This window comes from Cibotium barometz, chromosome 53 (assembly GCF_041138505.1).
Source record: "Cibotium barometz isolate CiBa-2024 chromosome 53, ASM4113850v1, whole genome shotgun sequence".
Lineage (NCBI taxonomy): Eukaryota > Viridiplantae > Streptophyta > Polypodiopsida > Cyatheales > Cibotiaceae > Cibotium > Cibotium barometz.
The window spans coordinates 32,156,024-32,172,666 of NC_141098.1; the positions used below are offsets into that span (position 1 = coordinate 32,156,024).

The 16,643-nt window shown below is 42.6% G+C and overlaps 2 protein-coding genes across 2 annotated transcripts; both read left to right on the forward strand.

Annotated features, from left to right (window-relative positions):
* Positions 1–4,092: 4,092 nt before the first annotated feature.
* On the forward strand, positions 4,093–6,187 carry LOC147608531 (beta-amyrin 28-monooxygenase-like). Its single transcript, XM_086789286.1, has 3 exons — positions 4,093–5,431; positions 5,505–5,692; positions 5,780–6,187. Exons 1-3 carry the CDS (start codon positions 4,393–4,395, stop codon positions 6,080–6,082), a joined length of 1,530 nt encoding a protein of 509 aa, XP_086645412.1. The 5' UTR covers positions 4,093–4,392; the 3' UTR covers positions 6,083–6,187.
* A 1,279-nt stretch (positions 6,188–7,466) lies between these two features.
* Positions 7,467–8,737, forward strand: LOC147608532 (cytochrome P450 716B2-like). The gene is made up of 4 exons (XM_086789455.1): positions 7,467–7,490; positions 7,583–8,039; positions 8,086–8,266; positions 8,455–8,737. The coding sequence occupies exons 1-4, from the start codon at positions 7,467–7,469 to the stop codon at positions 8,735–8,737; spliced, it is 945 nt and encodes a 314-aa protein (XP_086645581.1).
* The last annotated feature ends 7,906 nt before the right edge of the window (positions 8,738–16,643 follow it).

Genomic DNA, 16,643 nt, shown 5'->3' on the forward strand with positions numbered 1-16,643 from the left:
CCATAATTCAACACATTGAAATCCTTAAAGCAATGCTTGCTATAAAGATCTTGATAGCTATATCTTACCAATAACCCCATAATTCAAAACATTGCAATCCTTAAAGCAATGCTTGTGATAAAAATCTTAATAGCTATGTTTGCTATAAATATCTTACCAAGAATAACTCCATAATTCAAAACATTACATTCCTTAAAGCATTTTAAATAGATTCATTCCCCCTCTTCCCTTAAGATTCTTTAGTGTGGTAAGACCTTGCTCATTTTCATCATGGCATCTGAGAGAAATTTTAGTGTAAGGGAGAGAACTTCCACACCTGGTAAGTAAAGATCAAATTTTCTTTAATGAAGAAGGATTTAGAAAATGTAAATGAGAAGAAGCCTAGCACAGGAGAGGGTGAAATTGGGTTTCTTTAATGAAGAAGGATTTAGCAAATGTAAATGAGAAGAAGCCTAGCACAGGAGAGGGTGAAATTGGGTTTCTAAAGATAAACGACGGGCACTATCTATTATTGCTTTACACTAAAGTAATGATTACATTCAATCCTTAGAAGGACAAAACACTTCACTAGAAGCTTGGACACGTTAGATACTCTATATGGAGCACAAGCTAAAACCTCAAAGATTAATCTTCTCAAAAAAAAAATTGAGCTTGAGATAAAGAGGGGGGAAACCATATCTAGTCATCTCAACACAATGAAGAGTATTATGTCTCAGTTAGCATATGTATAAAAAAAACCTATAGAGGAAGATGTTTCTATAGAAATACTTCTCAAAAGCCTTCCTACGAAAGACTATTCTTCCTTTGGTCTCACCACTCCTCGACTGCTACCCAAATCAACCTTGGTCGACATTGAAGCCGCTCTTCTTGAAGAAGAGAAGAAGAACACAAATATAATAGAACATTAATCCACTTAAGGAGCTTACTACACCAAACAAGACAAGATATGACCATTCAAATAAAAAAAGGCAAGCTGAAGTGAACCTACTACAATAGGACTAATCACATTGACTACAGAAAGAAGCACAAGTAAACCTTGTTGAAGGAGAAGAAGAAGCATTAACCTCTACATCAACTAAAGTAGCCAACATAATTACCCTTTGAATGCACGTTGTATGTAGGTATTCCTAAAAGTATACCCCCCTAAGAATCTCTCTCTCTCTCTCTCTCTCTCTCTCTCTATCTATCTATCTATCTATCTATCTCTCTATCTCCCCCTCTTTCTCTCTCTCTATATATATATCTCTCTCTCTTTAATCATATCTCTACTTATCTCTCTCTCTATATGTACTCTACAATATAGATATAAAGGAGAAGAGAAGAAGGGGGACTTCCTAGGAAGACGCCCGACCTGGGAGCTCCCAAAACAATGTGCATAATAGTGTGGATGAGGTGAATAATGAAGGCAATAAAAATGCCAAAGCATGTTCCTACTAACGTCATCAAGCTAACTCATCACCTTGGTGGCCATATCAGCAACACAAGGGAGGGATCCAGTGCTCCAAAATAACAACATTCTAGTGTATTTTTATCGACTAGAATAAGGAAAAAATGACCGAGATTCTATGTAGCCATTATTTTAAAGAATGAAATTTCATATCCGGTATATAGTAGAAAAATTTACACTAAAACACATAAAATTTACCAAACCCGTAAATTTTGAAGAGTAAAGGGTGCCCTTCAAAAATCAAACTTGAAAAGGGGTAAAGCAACTTTTTTTGTTTTGTGAAACCCAACGTAGGGCTTCAAATCTAAGCACTGGCACACACAGAGGGCCTGTCACCTAGGCCATAAGCTCTTCGACAACAATGCTCACATAACCTGGTTTGTAGTGTAATTTTTTCGACTTAAATTCAAAAATCTCGGTTCGAATCTCACTTTGCCTTTAATTTTAAAGGATAAATTTTGTACACTTTACTTATAAATCCAGGCATTTGCATCATTTTTAGTGATTTTCAAGTCTAAATCCTGATTAAGTCTAAGCATTCATTGCCTTTGATTTTAAGGGTTGAAAAAAAACATATATATATTTTTTTGGAGCACTGGTCGGCAAAGCATTAAACTGCGCCCAGCTAAAGCAATAGTTTTTTTTTTGTAAAAACAGCAAAATATATTAAAAAAAGGTAGGATTACAACGCCCCATGAGGAAGGTCCATGGGGGGACCCTGAGAACTGCTAAAACACTAGATAGTGGAATTAGCTTCTGCACTTAAAATTGGGAAATATAGAGACCGAAGGCCCACAAACTGAGGGCAATTGAAGATGAGAAACTTGAACAGTAACACTTCAAAAGCAGACTAAGACCGAATATGATGAAACAACTGAAACAGTAGCCATAGTCCTGACCGAGAGGGTTTAAAGTACCCCTCAAAAAAAGCAATAGTTTTAAGCAAATGCACGGCAGGAGGCAAGGCACGCGTGTGTTCACTGAGTGTTGGCACAGAAGACCCTAGGCCCGAGCACAAAGTACGGCGCCAAGCATTAACGTGCCTCTGTCCTGAAGGGCAAATGACGACCGTTATTATGACAGTCTCGAATCTCGATTACAAGTAGACTCCTGAGTCGTAGAGAATCGAGCCTCGTGTGTCTTGAACGATGGACCTCTCCTTACCTTTGCCTGGCTTCCCCCCCCCACCACTACTACTACTGCTGAGCAGGCTGCACGAAGCCATGGGTACATTCCCTTGGGGAGTATCGCTATTGGTTGTCTTGGGTGCTTAATCTTTGCCGTGGTATGGTGGTCGAAGAGCAAGTCCACGTCCGTGCGCCTCCGTCTGCCACCAGGAAGCTTGGGCCTTCCGTGGATAGGGGAGAGCCTGCAATTCCTAAGTGCGCTACGAGCCGGCGACTTGGACCGGTTTCTGCAGTGTCGGGTTGCCAAGTTCGGGTCAGAGACCTTCAAAACCAGCATTTTGGGGCACCGCACGGTGGTGGTGCGGGGGGCCTGCGCCAACCGCTTCCTGGCCACAAAAGAGAACAAGCAGCTGCTGCTTAATTACTGGCCGGCCTCCATGCTACAAGTAGTCGGCGACCATGCCCCCGTCGCCATGCACGGCGCCGAGCATCGCCGCCTCCGCCAGCTCATGGCCAGCTGCCTCTCGCCCTTCGCCTTGCAAAAACTTGTTGGTCGTGTGGACCACATGACCCAGCGCCACTTTGACACGCACTGGCATGGCCAGCTCCACCTCACTCTGCTCAAGCTCCAAAAGGTTGCAAAAGTGGCACGCTTCAAAAATGATAGTGTCAAAATGAAGCCCAAGGTTGAGGTGTAGGGTTTCATCAGATATAGGACCCTAGAGGTATATATATGTCTAGAGGTTTATATATGTACTGTGTGTTTGGCCATGGTGTGTGTCTAGTACATGACAACGTACACTACATGTTGATACATTTAAGTCACAAGTTAATAGTCACATTTGCTACTTGTAAAAATGATATAAGGTACTAGGTAGTGTGTAGACCGTAAATATAGAGACTAATTTAAGATAGGACAACGTAAGGTCATATGCTTACCATCTAAGTGGGAAAACATTTAGGATGAATTTTGGATAGGACTAAGATGTTTTCAAATTTAAACAATAAATTTGTATAGGATTGAGACATTTTGAAATTTGGGCAATGTTGAATTAAGCTTGAAGAGTTGTAGTATGACTTCTAAGGTGCATTTTGGATATGATTGAGATGTTTTGAAATTTGGGCAAAAAGCTTCATTGAAATTCAGATAGGATTGGTGAAATTTAGATAGCTAAGCTTGAAAAAAATGCAAAGTTTGCAAAAAGTAGAACAAACCTTGAAAATAATGTAAAGTTCCAAATTGACTTCCAAATGGACAGAGAATGCATTTTGGATACAATTGAGATGTTTGAAAATTTGTAAGACAACATTGAATTAATTTTGGATAGGTTTGAGGTATTTTGAAATTTGGAAAACAAAGCTTGAAAAAACTTAGGATTTTTTTGAGACGTGTTGAAATTTGGACAATGAAGCCTGAAAAAAACATGCAAAGTTGCAAATTGACGTCCACAATTTAAGCCAAGTTTTCAAAATTAAACACACATGAAACCTTAGGCTAAGCTTCAAATTTAAGGCCTGATTTTAAGGGTTGAAAAAAACAATTTTTTTTTGGAACTCTGGTCGGCAAAGCATTAAACTGCGCCCAGCTAAAGCAATAGTTTTAAGCAAATGCACGGCAGGAGGCAAGGCACGCGGGTGTTCACTGACGTGTTGGCACAGAAGACCCTGCCCTCAGCACAAAGTACGGCGCCAAGCATTAACGTGTCTCTGTGCTGAAGTGCAAATGACGACCGTCGTTACTATATTATGACAGTCTCGAATCTCGATTACTAGTAGACTCCTGAGTCGGAGAGAATCGAGCCTTGTGTGTCTTGAACGATGGACCTCTCCTTACCTTTGCCTGGCTTCCCCCCCCCCACCACTGCTACTACTGCTGAGCAGGCTGCACGAAGCCATGAGTACATTCTCTTGGGGAGCATCGCTATTGGTTGTCTTGGGTGCTTAATCTTTGCCGTGGTATGGTGGCCGAAGAGCAAGTCGACGTCCGTGCGCCTCCGTCTGCCACCAGGAAGCTTGGGCCTTCCGTGGATAGGGGAGAGCCTGCAATTCCTAAGTGCGCTACGAGCCGGCGACTTGGACCGGTTTCTGCAGTGTCGGGTTGCCAAGTTCGGCTCAGAGACCTTCAAAACCAGCATTTTGGGGCACCGCACGGTGGTGGTGCGGGGGGCCTGCGCCAACCGCTTCCTGGCCACAAAAGAGAACAAGCAGCTGCTGCTCAATTACTGGCCGGCCTCCATGCTACAAGTAGTCGGCGACCATGCCCCCGTCGCCATGCACGGCGCCGAGCATCGCCGCCTCCGCCAGCTCATGGCCAGCTGCCTCTCGCCCTTCGCCTTGCAAAAACTTGTTGGTCGTGTGGACCACATGACCCAGCGCCACTTTGACACGCACTGGCATGGCCAGCTCCACCTCACTCTATTCCCCTTGCTCAAGCTCCACACCTTCCGCGTGGCCTGCAGCTTGCTGGCCGACGTTGAGGACGAGATTCTGCTCTCTGACCTTCACCCCTACTTCAACGCATGGCTGGCCGGCATGATAGGTCTGCCAATCGATCTCCCTGGTACCAAACGTCGTAAGGCCAAGGATGCACGTAAGGTCCTTGTGAAAGAGATAGCTAAGCTCATCGAACGGAGGCAAAAGGAGCTCGATGAGGCTACAAGCGCCAACACCGAGGAGGACCTGCTGTCCATTCTGCTCATGGCTCGGGACGAGAGCGGAAGTTTCCTGAGCCGTGAAGAGATACAGGATGTTCTTCCCTTCCTACTCTTCGCCGGCCATGACACCGTCACGTCAGCTCTCACTTTTGCCGCCAAGTTCTTGGCAGAGAACCCAACTTGTTATGATCGCGTCGTCCAAGGTATGTGAACTCTCACAAAATCTCTAGAATCATGCAGAACATGCAGGATCTGCTGACGCTCTAGTCTTGGCAGAGCAAGAAGAAATAGCTTCCCAGAAGAAACCAGGCGAGATGCTGAACTGGGCAGATGTGCAAAATATGAAGTACACGTGGAAAGTGATCCAGGAGACACTTCGAGTGATGCCTCCCGTTCTAGGTGGGATGAAGGAAGCCACACAGGACCTCGATTTCAATGGCTACCTCATTCCAAAGGGTTGGAGGGTAATTAATTAATCAATCACGCATCCTTGCATTTTTATTTCATCTCCCCTTAACTGGACTTTAATCATCATGGCTTGCGGCACGCAGGTCTTCTATAGTATCTCTTCCACACACCGTGATGAACAGTGTTTTCAAAATCCAAGCCAGTTCGACCCATCCAGGTTCGATAAGGAAAGAGAAGGGCCTCCGCCCTACACATACGTGCCTTTTGGTGTTGGTCCCCATTCTTGCCCTGGCGGTGAATTTGCCAAGATGACGCTGTCCGTATATCTTCATCACTTAGTGAGGCGATTCAAATGGGCGCCCATGGATCCCAACGAAGGGATTCGCATTGAACCCATCCCTTTTCCTGTAAAGGGTTTCCCCATCACCGTCTTTGAAAAAGTCTAGTACGATTTTCCCTGGTGCACGGGTCCCGACTCCCTCTCTTTGGTGTCGTTCATCCTTTGTATTTCACTGAAAAGTAGTATTTTACACCATAAGTTGATAGCGCTCTTATCATGTGTTAGCAGACAGACAGACAGACATATAGGCGAAGTCCTGGCGAACTAGCTCTATGGGGCCCTTGTATTCTCTCGACCAAACAATGTGAATGCCCTCGAGCATATAACTCTTTTATAATATATGAATTTATTGTTTAATCAAGTAAAAGTTACATATGAATTTACTTCCTGCAGCTCTGTCTTTCCGACTAGACTCCATTCTGATAATAATAATGTATCGCCACGCAACCAATCGCTAAAGGAATGTCGGGGGACCAAAAAATGACTTATATACGAGCCTTTTAAGTATAGCCACGAAAGGAATTTTTGGGGAACCAAAAGCTAAAATAAGACTAATAGCTTAGGCTATGTATATTTTATTAGTACTACACAAGTTGTATACTCGGCATGCTTTAAATTTGGCACCTAAGTCTAGGTGCTATAGAAAATCTAGTGGCACTTTTGCCATCAACCATGGGTGTCAAAATGTCACCTTTGGCTAAAATTTTGAGTGCCCCTTTTAATAACAAACCACTTTACTTTGAGTAATGAAAACATATTAGTTTTGTAAGTGCATTAAGCTTTCACAATTCAAAAGACGTCTTCTCAGCACACAAAATACATTATAGCAAGAGAATTTTAAAGGCATCATAAATTATTGAAGACTTTCAAGTGATTCCAATCAAAAGCATCATAATTCAATCATTCTTCTTGCTTTCACTACGCGGTATCCCTCCATGGTGCCCATCAGCACCACCTGACACGCCCAGATGGCCAGGATGCTTTGCGCGTGCACCAGGCTCGGGTTGCCCAAATAGTCAAGCCCGCCGCCGTCGGCGAAGATCTGGGAGCTGGCCTTAAACCACACCGCCTCGCTGAACTTGACGACGTTCTTGGCCAGAAGCTCCAGAGTGACGCAACCCAAGGCGCCCAGCATTGCCCCTAGGTACTATATCATGTATATTATATAGGATATATACCCCTGGTCACTTAGACCCCTAAGGCTAGGTACCATTGGGCATTTCCCTTGTTTTTTCAAAGTGCCACGTTGGCACTTTTACCAAAAAACGGAGGTACCATTTGGCACTTGAGCTCCCGTATGGGTGCCAAATTTAAAGCCTGATACTCGGTGATATCCCAAAATCTATTACATTCGTGCATTGCACAAAAGGATGTGACAAAAAGGTGAATTTAGGCATTTGGAGTGATGTTAACCAATATGGTTAAACATATCTTCCTTCCCGAAATTAGCATTGAATTCCATAGTCATGCAATATGGTCACGAACGCATGATGGCCGTTAAGGATGCATGGAAGGTCCATGGGAGAATATCTTATATGGGGCCTGAACGTTCATTGGATGGAAACTAATCTTCCACAATATCTTTGACACGCACTGGCACGGCCAGCTCCACCTCACCCTATTCCCCTTGCTCAAGCTCCACACCTTCCGCGTGGCATGCAGCTTGCTTGCCGACGTTGAGGACGAGATTCTGCTCGCAGACCTTCACCCCCACTTCAGCGCATGGCTGGCCGGCATGATAGCTCTGCCAATCGATCTCCCTGGTACCAAACGTCGTAAGGCCAAGGATGCACGTAAGGTCCTTGTTGTGAAAGAGATAGATCAGCTCATCCAACGGAGGCAAAAGGAGCTCAATGAGGCTTCAAGCGCCAACACCGAGGAGGACTTGCTTTCAATTCTGCTCATGGCCCGGGACGAGAGTGGAAGTTGCATGAGCCGTGAAGAGATACAGGATGTTCTTCCCTTCCTACTCTTCGCAGGCCATGACACCGTCACCTCCGCTCTCACTTTTGCCGCCAAGTTCTTGGCAGAGAACCCAGCTTGTTATGATCGCGTCGTCCAAGGTATATGAACTCTCACAAAGCCTCTAGAATCGTGCAGAACCTGCAGGATCTGACGCTCTAGTCTTGGCAGCTCAAGAAGAAATAGCTTCCCAGAAGGAGCCAGGCGAGAAGCTCAACTGGGCAGATGTGCAGAATATGAAGTACACGTGGCAAGTGATCCAGGAGACACTGAGAGTGGTGCCTCCCGTCCGAGGTGGGATGAAGGAAGCCACACCTCATTCCAAAGGGTTGGAGGGTAATTAATTAATCAATCACGCATCCTTGCATTTTTATTTTATCTCCCCTTTGGACTTGAATTGTCACTAGAGCCGATTCATTACGGCAAAGGGTTGGAGGGTAATTAATCCTTGCATTTTTATTTTTATTTGATCTCCCCTTTGGACTTTAATGATCAGTACTGTTTTATGGCTTGCAGCGCGCAAATCTTGTATAGTATCTCTTCCACACACCGTGATGAACAGTGTTTTCAAAATCCAAGCCAGTTCGACCCATCCAGGTTCGAAGGAAAGAGAAGGGCCTCCGCCTTACACGTACGTGGTGTTGGTCCCCATTCTTGCCCCGGCGGTGAATTTGCCAAGATGACGCTGTCCGTATATCTTCATCACTTAGTGAGGCGATTCAAATGGGCTCCCGTGGATCCCAACGAAGGGATTCGCATTGAACCCATCCCTTTTCCCGTCAAGGGTCACCGTCTTTGAAAAAGTCTAGTAAGTTGATACCCCTTGTATTCTCCCAACCAAACAATGTAAATCAATGGCTGCAACTATGAAGTCTCGATTATCAAAGCATCATACTGAAGCGCCCTCTCTCTCTCTCTCTCTCTCTCTTCATATATATATATATATATATAAAAGTCTGCCTATAAAAACTAGAGCAAATAATTATGTCATGCAAATTGTCAAGGTAAGTATATACTAAAGGCTTTGCTATTTGGGTCTACAAATAGACTCAAGGATGTTTGTAGGATTTTTCATAAATTATGGAGCCTATAATATTATGTATTCTAATATTTTTTGAGTGCTTGTAATGTGCATATTTATGCATAGTGGTAGAATTTGTCAGTCCAGTAAAAAAAGTGTCTTACATTCATGAAATTTATAAAATAAATTTTTATTTCAAAAAGATTGATATTTCTTTAAGTTGTGTAGACTCCTATGCCATTTTATAAGTCAACTTTATTTTTATGTCACAAACAACACACGTGTTCTCAATCTTGAAAAAGTAGCAAAATTCATGTAATTTTTAAATTTATACATGGAATTCTAGAGACGTGTTTTCAAAAAACTATGTTTTTAAGCCATTTTTTAGATTTCACACATTTTAGGAGGGAATCTTTTTAGGTAACCCTCGTTAGTTACCTATTTTGCTCGCAACAGTGTTAGTGGCAAATTGAAGCCCACATAGTTACTTTTTGATGGGTGACACACCCATTTTTGAGTATTGTGGCTATAAAATACTTGTAAAATTTAAAAATGCCCATAAAATTTACACTGAAATACAAAAAAAACTTGTTATATTTCACTAAACTGGTCAATTTTGAAAGGCAAGGGTGCCCGTCAAAAATCAAACCTAAAGCCAAGCATGAAGGGGGAAAGCTACATTTTTCTATTGTGTAACCTAACGTTAGGCTGCAAATTTAAGACCAAAATAACCTTCAAATTTAAGCACATATAAACCTATCCTTTTAGGCATTTTGTTTTAGATAAAAGTTAACAAATTTTGAACCATATTCATTACTATAGAATAAGAGACTACTTCATGCATTTTTAAATGTCTCATAAGGGTTTAAGTGATAATATCTAGTCATTTTATATACTAATAAACACTATTTTGACAAGTTTATCACTAAATGATCCAAATATAAACAAGGGTTCATATACATTATTTTTCTATCAATGCAGTTTTGAAAGGACGTTGATTTATTATTATAATTAAAGCAAATCACCATATAAGCTCACATTATTGTCTTATTCTGGGTGTCAAATACTCAATAACTAAAAAAAGATTCTAAGAAATAAATTGAATTGAATTAGTTATTAATGCAATAATTATTTTTATCATGAAAAAACTCTCTCATCTCTAAATACTATGTAAGATTCAGGAGAAAATTTTAATGAGTCTAGATCCAAATTTTCTTGCATGTAGGAAGCTACTTTGTAAATTCATAACCTATTTGCTATTTGCATTATAATGCTAGATATACGTGTATTTATGGTGATTTTATCAATTATATTTAAAGTTATCCAATGAAGCATTGTTATGATTAATACGTGACTCATCATCTTCTTCCGATTGATATTTATCATGCTTTCATCGGTCCCATCATCTTTCTTCGGATTGATATTTATCATGCTCTTCATCGGTCCCATCATCTTTCTTTCGATTGATATTTATCATGCTCTTCATCGGTCCCATCCAAAATGTTTCCTTCATCATCTTCTTCTAATGAGCTGATTTGCGGTAGTACCACTTGCACCTCATCCAGAGATTCGGCCTCCACATCTTAATCTTAAAAGATATGTTTTGAACGAGGAAAAACTTGTATAACATACCACCACTTTGGATCAATTAGATCAGCATGAAACACAACCTAATATCACAAAGCAAAGGGGTTACACTTTTATTATATTACATCAAGATTTAATTTGGGATTGGTTGGGTTACTAACCTGCATTGAGGTAGTACAAAGGTATCTTTCTCATCATTCTAAAACTTGGTGGAATCAATTTACAAGAAACCATTTAGATATTTCTGTTACCATATTATAGTAGTGATGTGTGTGAACACACTTAGGACCGCCGGGGCACTTTTTCCCTCTTTAGGAGGTTTTTTCCCCCGTGCATTGTATATACGCCCATTATCTTCTAGGGCTGGTTATCTTTCATTTTTGGCACTCATAATACACTACTGTGTTGTGCTCAAGCTTCCTCATCTTCTTGAAGTTGTGTGTGCATTCCTGCAACCCTAATTCCAACAATTGGTATCAGAGCAGGCTTCCTCCTCCCGGGCAGCATCACCGGCACCTGCCGCTTCATCTCCTCCGATTGCAACGAGGTTTCACGAGCGTCTGCAGGTTAGTATATGCCGTGGGAGAGCCCGTAGGGCTCGGTCGTTTCAGAATTTTGATCTGAAGTCATTTCGCCCTCCGTTTTTGCATTCCAAGTACTGCGCAGGCAAAATCGTCCTACTGTGCAGATTTTCTGTCAAGATTAAAATCTGCAGGACAGGTGCCCATTCGTCTGTTTTGGGCTGTGCTACATAGCACAGGTCGATTTTATACAGGTTTACCTCTTACAGACAGCATTTACATCTAGTAGTACAGTCATTGGCCATGGCTGACAACAATGATGTATTCCGCATGTTGGCTGCTGAGGATAAGTTGGATGGCACCAACTATCCATTATGGGCATATATGATGCGACATGTATTGGTAGCAAAGGGGTTATGGAACATTGTGCAGGGTATTGATGCACGTCCTATTGTGGCTGGGAATGCTGCAAACACATCAGAAACAGGTACTGTTGATGATGGTGCAGGCACAAGTGCTGTAGCAGCTGTTCGAGAACCACCACTTTCAGCAGAGCAGATTCGTTGGGATGGTAGAGATGCGCAGGCTCATGCCTTGATTGCGCTGTCTGTCAAACGTACCATTATCCCACATATTCGCTCCTGCAGGACTTCTAAGGATGCTTGGGATGTACTTGCCACATTGTATCAGGCAAGAAATGAGGCTCGTGTTGCTTATCTCCGAAAACAGTTGGAGAATGAGCATATGAACGAAGGTGATTCTATGGATAGCTTTTTGACAAAGATCAAGGATTTCAAAGAGCAGCTCATTTCTGCAGATGAAATCCTGTCAGACAGTTCACTTGTGCAGACTGTTTTGAATGGTCTACCAGATTCTTATCAGGGTTTTGCTTCCACTCTTCGCTTGATGATGAAAGGCAATCCCAATGCCTTATCATTTGAGGAGTTAGTTTCTGTTTTGCTGCAAGAAGACCAGTCAAGGCAAAACAGGAATAATATGCGTGTCGCAGATCAAGCTTTCGTTGCTAGTCAGAGAAGCGGGAAAGGTAAAGCTGGCTTTTCTTCTAGTAAGCAGAAATCTGCAAATGCTGCGCAACCAAAGAAGGAAGACAAAGATGAGAAGAAGGGTGACAAACAGAAGACATTTTGCAAGTACTGTAAGGGAAATGATCATGTCATCAAAGCGTGTCCTAAGCTGGCTGCGAAAGAGGCTAAGAAGAAAGAGGCTGGTATGGCTGTTGCAGATGCCTCTCCTTCTAACAATGAATCTGCTAATGTTGTGCTAGATACAGAATGGGCATTCAATGCGCAGTGCAGTTATGACCCATCTTTGCATGACACATGTATGTCTGCAGTAGATTCAGATGTATGGTACTTTGACAGTGGTGCCACTAAGCATATCACCTCGCAGCGCAGTTTATTCACTTTCCTTGAGTCTGCTCCCACAGGGAATACTGTCACTTGTGCCAATAACTCCTCTTATCCCGTTAAAGGAGTTGGACAGATTGTGCTGAATGTTGCAAATGGCAACACCTTTACACTTTTTGATGCATTGTATGTGCCAGGGATCAAAAAGAATTTGCTGTCAGTCTCCGCATTTGCCAAAACAGGTTTGGTTGTAAAATTTGTGGATGACAGATGTACTGTTCATGATCTCTCTTGTGGTGACATCATTGTAGCATCTGGTTCACTATGTCGAGGGCTGTATAAGCTCAATATGGATGGCAAATGTGTAGAGGATTCAGCATGTGCTATTATGGATACGCAGGCTATTTCAAATGCAAAACTGTGGCATGCACGTTTTGGTCATCTGAATTTTGCAAGTTTGCTGCGCCTGCAGAAATCTGAAATGGTGTCTTCTTTGCCTAAGCTTGAGGCACCTGTCAAGCATGTTTGTGAGGGCTGCATATTGGGTAAAATGCAGCGTGCTTCCTTTCCCAAAGATGGATCAGTGAGAGCTGAACGCAGATTGCAGCTTGTTCACAGTGATGTTTGTGGACCCATGCAAACTCCATCATTTGGAAACTACCTTTACTTCGTGACTTTCATTGATGACTTTACCAGGCATGCATGGGTATATCCTTTGAAGGCAAAGTCCGAAGTGTTTTTGTGCTTCAAACAGTTTTTGGTTATGGCTGAAAATGTGTCAGAAAGTAAGATGGGCACCCTCCGTTCAGATCGAGGGGGGGAGTATATGTCTTCAGAATTTAATGCATTTCTGGCTGAGCGTGGGATAAAACACCAATGTACAGTGCCGTATACACCACAGCAAAATGGTGTGGCTGAGAGGAAAAACAGGTCTCTCATGGAAATGGCAAGATGTATGGTTAAGAGTCAAAGTCTACCACATGGTTTTTGGCTTGAGGCTGTCATGTGTGCCACTTATGTACTAAACAGGTGTCCCACCAAAGCATTACAGGTTGTCACTCCATATGAGGCTTGGCATGGCCGCAAGCCATCTGTTGGCCATTTACGTGTTTTTGGTTGCCTGGCATATGCATTAGTGCCTGTGCAACATCGCAGAAAATTGGATGACAAAGCTGTCAAATGTATTTTTGTTGGATATAGTGCTGAGAGCAAAGGCTATCGTTTGTATCATCCACAGACAAAGCGCATTTTGGTTAGCCGTGATGTTGTATTTGTGGAAGATGCAGTTCAGCCCTTGGTTTCATGTACTAAGGAGACAGATATCAGCTCACGTGATGTCTATGATACATTGTTGCCTCTTTTCAGTGGTGCACAGTCAAGTGCAATACCTCATGAGGCAGTTTTTCAGCCTATGCAGGTTTTAAATGATGGCACAGATCAGCCTATATCTGATGCAGATGTGCATGATGCACTTGAGGATGAGAGACAAGAGATTGAGGGCTCTAGGAATATGCCTAGATGGCTGGTGCAGACTTTGCGTGACAGCAAGTTGGATGCCCCTTTGTCTAGTCGCACTCGTTCTGGCTCTCATGGTGCCTCTTATGCGTCAGATTGTCATGCATTGGCTGTTTCTAGTATGTGCGATGAAAGTGAGCCTGTTTCATTTGATGAGGCACAAAGTTCAGAAAATTGGATGGCTGCTATGCAAGCAGAATACGATGCTATTATGAAGAATGGTACATGGTCTTTATGTGACTTGCCCCCTGGCAAGAAGGCCATTGGCACTAAGTGGGTATACAAATTGAAGCGTAAGCCTGATGGCACAGTGGATCGCCATAAGGCTAGGCTTGTTGCAAAAGGTTATGCTCAAGAGAAGGGCATTGATTTTGATGAGACTTTTGCTCCCACATGTCGTATGACCACTGTTCGTAGCATCTGTGCATTAGCAGCTCATAATGGTTGGAATGTACATCAGCTGGACATAAAGACTGCGTTCTTAAATGGAGATTTGCATGAGGAGGTGTATGTATCGCAGCCTCGTGGTTTTGTTCAAAGAGGGCAGGAAAACAAAGTGTGCAGGTTAAAAAAGGCTTTATATGGTTTAAAGCAAGCTCCACGAGCTTGGTATGAAAAAATACATGCATATTTGACTGCACATGGGTTTCAGAATAGTCCAACAGAAAGCACTTTGTATGTTAAACGTGTGGATGGTGTACATCTAATCATTGCTCTCTATGTCGATGACATGCTGCTCACAGGACCAAATGAGAGTCATATTGCTGATTTTAAGGCTGATTTGAATGCCTCTTTTGAGATGTCAGATTTGGGGCATTTGCATCATTATTTGGGGATACAATTTAAGCAGTGTGATGGAGGTATTGCTTTGTGTCAGACAAAGTATATTGAAACATTGTTGCGGAGATTTGGCCTTGAAGACTGCAAGCCTATTGCTACTCCAATGGAGACAGGTTTGAAGTTGAGTCTTCATGATGCTGGAGATCACTTTGATGTCACACTCTATCAGACAGCTGTTGGTTGCCTCATTTATGTATGCATTACGAGGCCAGACATTCAGTTTGCAGTCTCACAGGTGAGCAGATTTATGCATAGCCCAGGCATTAAGCATTGGCAGGCAGTGAAGCGTATCTTTCGCTATTTGAGTGGTACTCGGCATCTTGGGTTGTTTTATCCCAAGGGGGGATCATTGCCGCCAGATTTACATGCTTTTTCAGATTCTGACTGGGCTGGTTGTTATGACACACGCGTGTCCACGAGTGGTTTTTGCTTCATGCTTGGAAGCTCATGCATATCATGGTTGAGCAAGAAGCAGCCTACTGTGGCCACTTCTAGTTGTGAAGCTGAGTACAGGGCAGCTTTCACAGCTACGGTTGAGTGTGTGTGGCTCAGACGCCTTATGGCTGATTTGGGTGTTGGGCAGCCATCTGCCACCACCATCTTCACTGACAGTCAGAGCGCATTGGCAGTTGCGCGGAACCCAGTGTTCCATGCTCGTACGAAGCACATTGAGGTGCACTACCATTATGTCAGGGAGAGACTCTCTGCAGGAGAGATCAGTTTGGCTTATGTGCCAACACAGGATAACCTTGCAGACCTTTTCACAAAGGCTCTGCCTCGTGAGAAGTTCGAAGCTTTTCGCAAAGCTTTGGGCTTACTCCCTTTTGTGGATTCGTCCACATAGCTAGACACTTCCCTATACATGAGTGCTAGCTCTTGTTCACCGCATCACTCCAGGGGGGATTTGTTACCATATTATAGTAGTGATGTGTGTGAACACACTTAGGACCGCCGGGGCACTTTTTCCCTCTTTAGGAGGTTTTTTCCCCCGTGCATTGTATATACGCCCATTATCTTCTAGGGCTGGTTATCTTTCATTTTTGGCACTCATAATACACTACTGTGTTGTGCTCAAGCTTCCTCATCTTCTTGAAGTTGTGTGTGCATTCCTGCAACCCTAATTCCAACAATTTCTTCACGGTTACTTGAGCACCTCTATATATCACCTTGAACCATTTGACATCAAAGATGAATAGACTAAATGCTCTAAATCCAACCTCAAGAATATCCTGAATAGTTTCACAATACTCAAGATTGTCCTCTATGACATTGGTATCATCTCTACTGGTTCACCTTTCTTTCTCAAAAGTTACCATTACACCACAATCAAATGTGTTTCTTTTAGAATCCACACGCTCCGTGCAAAAGTGCCTTTCCTCCTCTAACCATATTGCATTATATAATTTGTACTAACATTAAACAAAAGCATGACATTTAGTATATATAGTGCATTAAACAAGGTATATATGTGTGAGATAGAGATGAAGAATGTACTTACTTGAGGGTCACATCCTCTTGCATACTCATGCTCTTCTCTTGTGATCATCTCTCCATTTTGTGATGCCATCAATATTGCCATACGAAGCAATTATATATTGATCACATTTGGTACAGGTTCCAAGCTAGGTGGGAATGGCAAGGGCTTATTTGCTCATCTGAAAGCTCTTCTCTCATCCTTTCGTCTATTGATTGCATCCTTGTAGCTCCCAATCCAGTTATCCATGATGGAACTATTTAGAATGTAGAATGTATTCACCTTGTGGCATAATGCTTCATCTAGTCTTCATTGCCTTCCTTTTCCTCGAGGCACATTAGTGATTAGTCGGTCATCCTCCTCATTGCTCCATAATTGTG

What these genes read in the sequence shown, in the direction of transcription:
- LOC147608531 (XM_086789286.1), top strand. Translation starts at nt 4,393, where the DNA reads ATGGACCTCTCCTTACCTTTGCCTGGCTTCCCCCCCCCCACCACTGCT. An exon ending in TTATGATCGCGTCGTCCAAG is followed by an intron (nt 5,432 to 5,504) that starts GTATGTGAACTC and finishes TAGTCTTGGCAG; the next exon opens with AGCAAGAAGAAATAGCTTCC. An exon ending in TCATTCCAAAGGGTTGGAGG is followed by an intron (nt 5,693 to 5,779) that starts GTAATTAATTAA and finishes TGCGGCACGCAG; the next exon opens with GTCTTCTATAGTATCTCTTC.
- LOC147608532 (XM_086789455.1), top strand. Translation starts at nt 7,467, where the DNA reads ATGGCCGTTAAGGATGCATGGAAG. An exon ending in CCGTTAAGGATGCATGGAAG is followed by an intron (nt 7,491 to 7,582) that starts GTCCATGGGAGA and finishes TGGCACGGCCAG; the next exon opens with CTCCACCTCACCCTATTCCC. An exon ending in GCCACACCTCATTCCAAAGG is followed by an intron (nt 8,267 to 8,454) that starts GTTGGAGGGTAA and finishes TATGGCTTGCAG; the next exon opens with CGCGCAAATCTTGTATAGTA.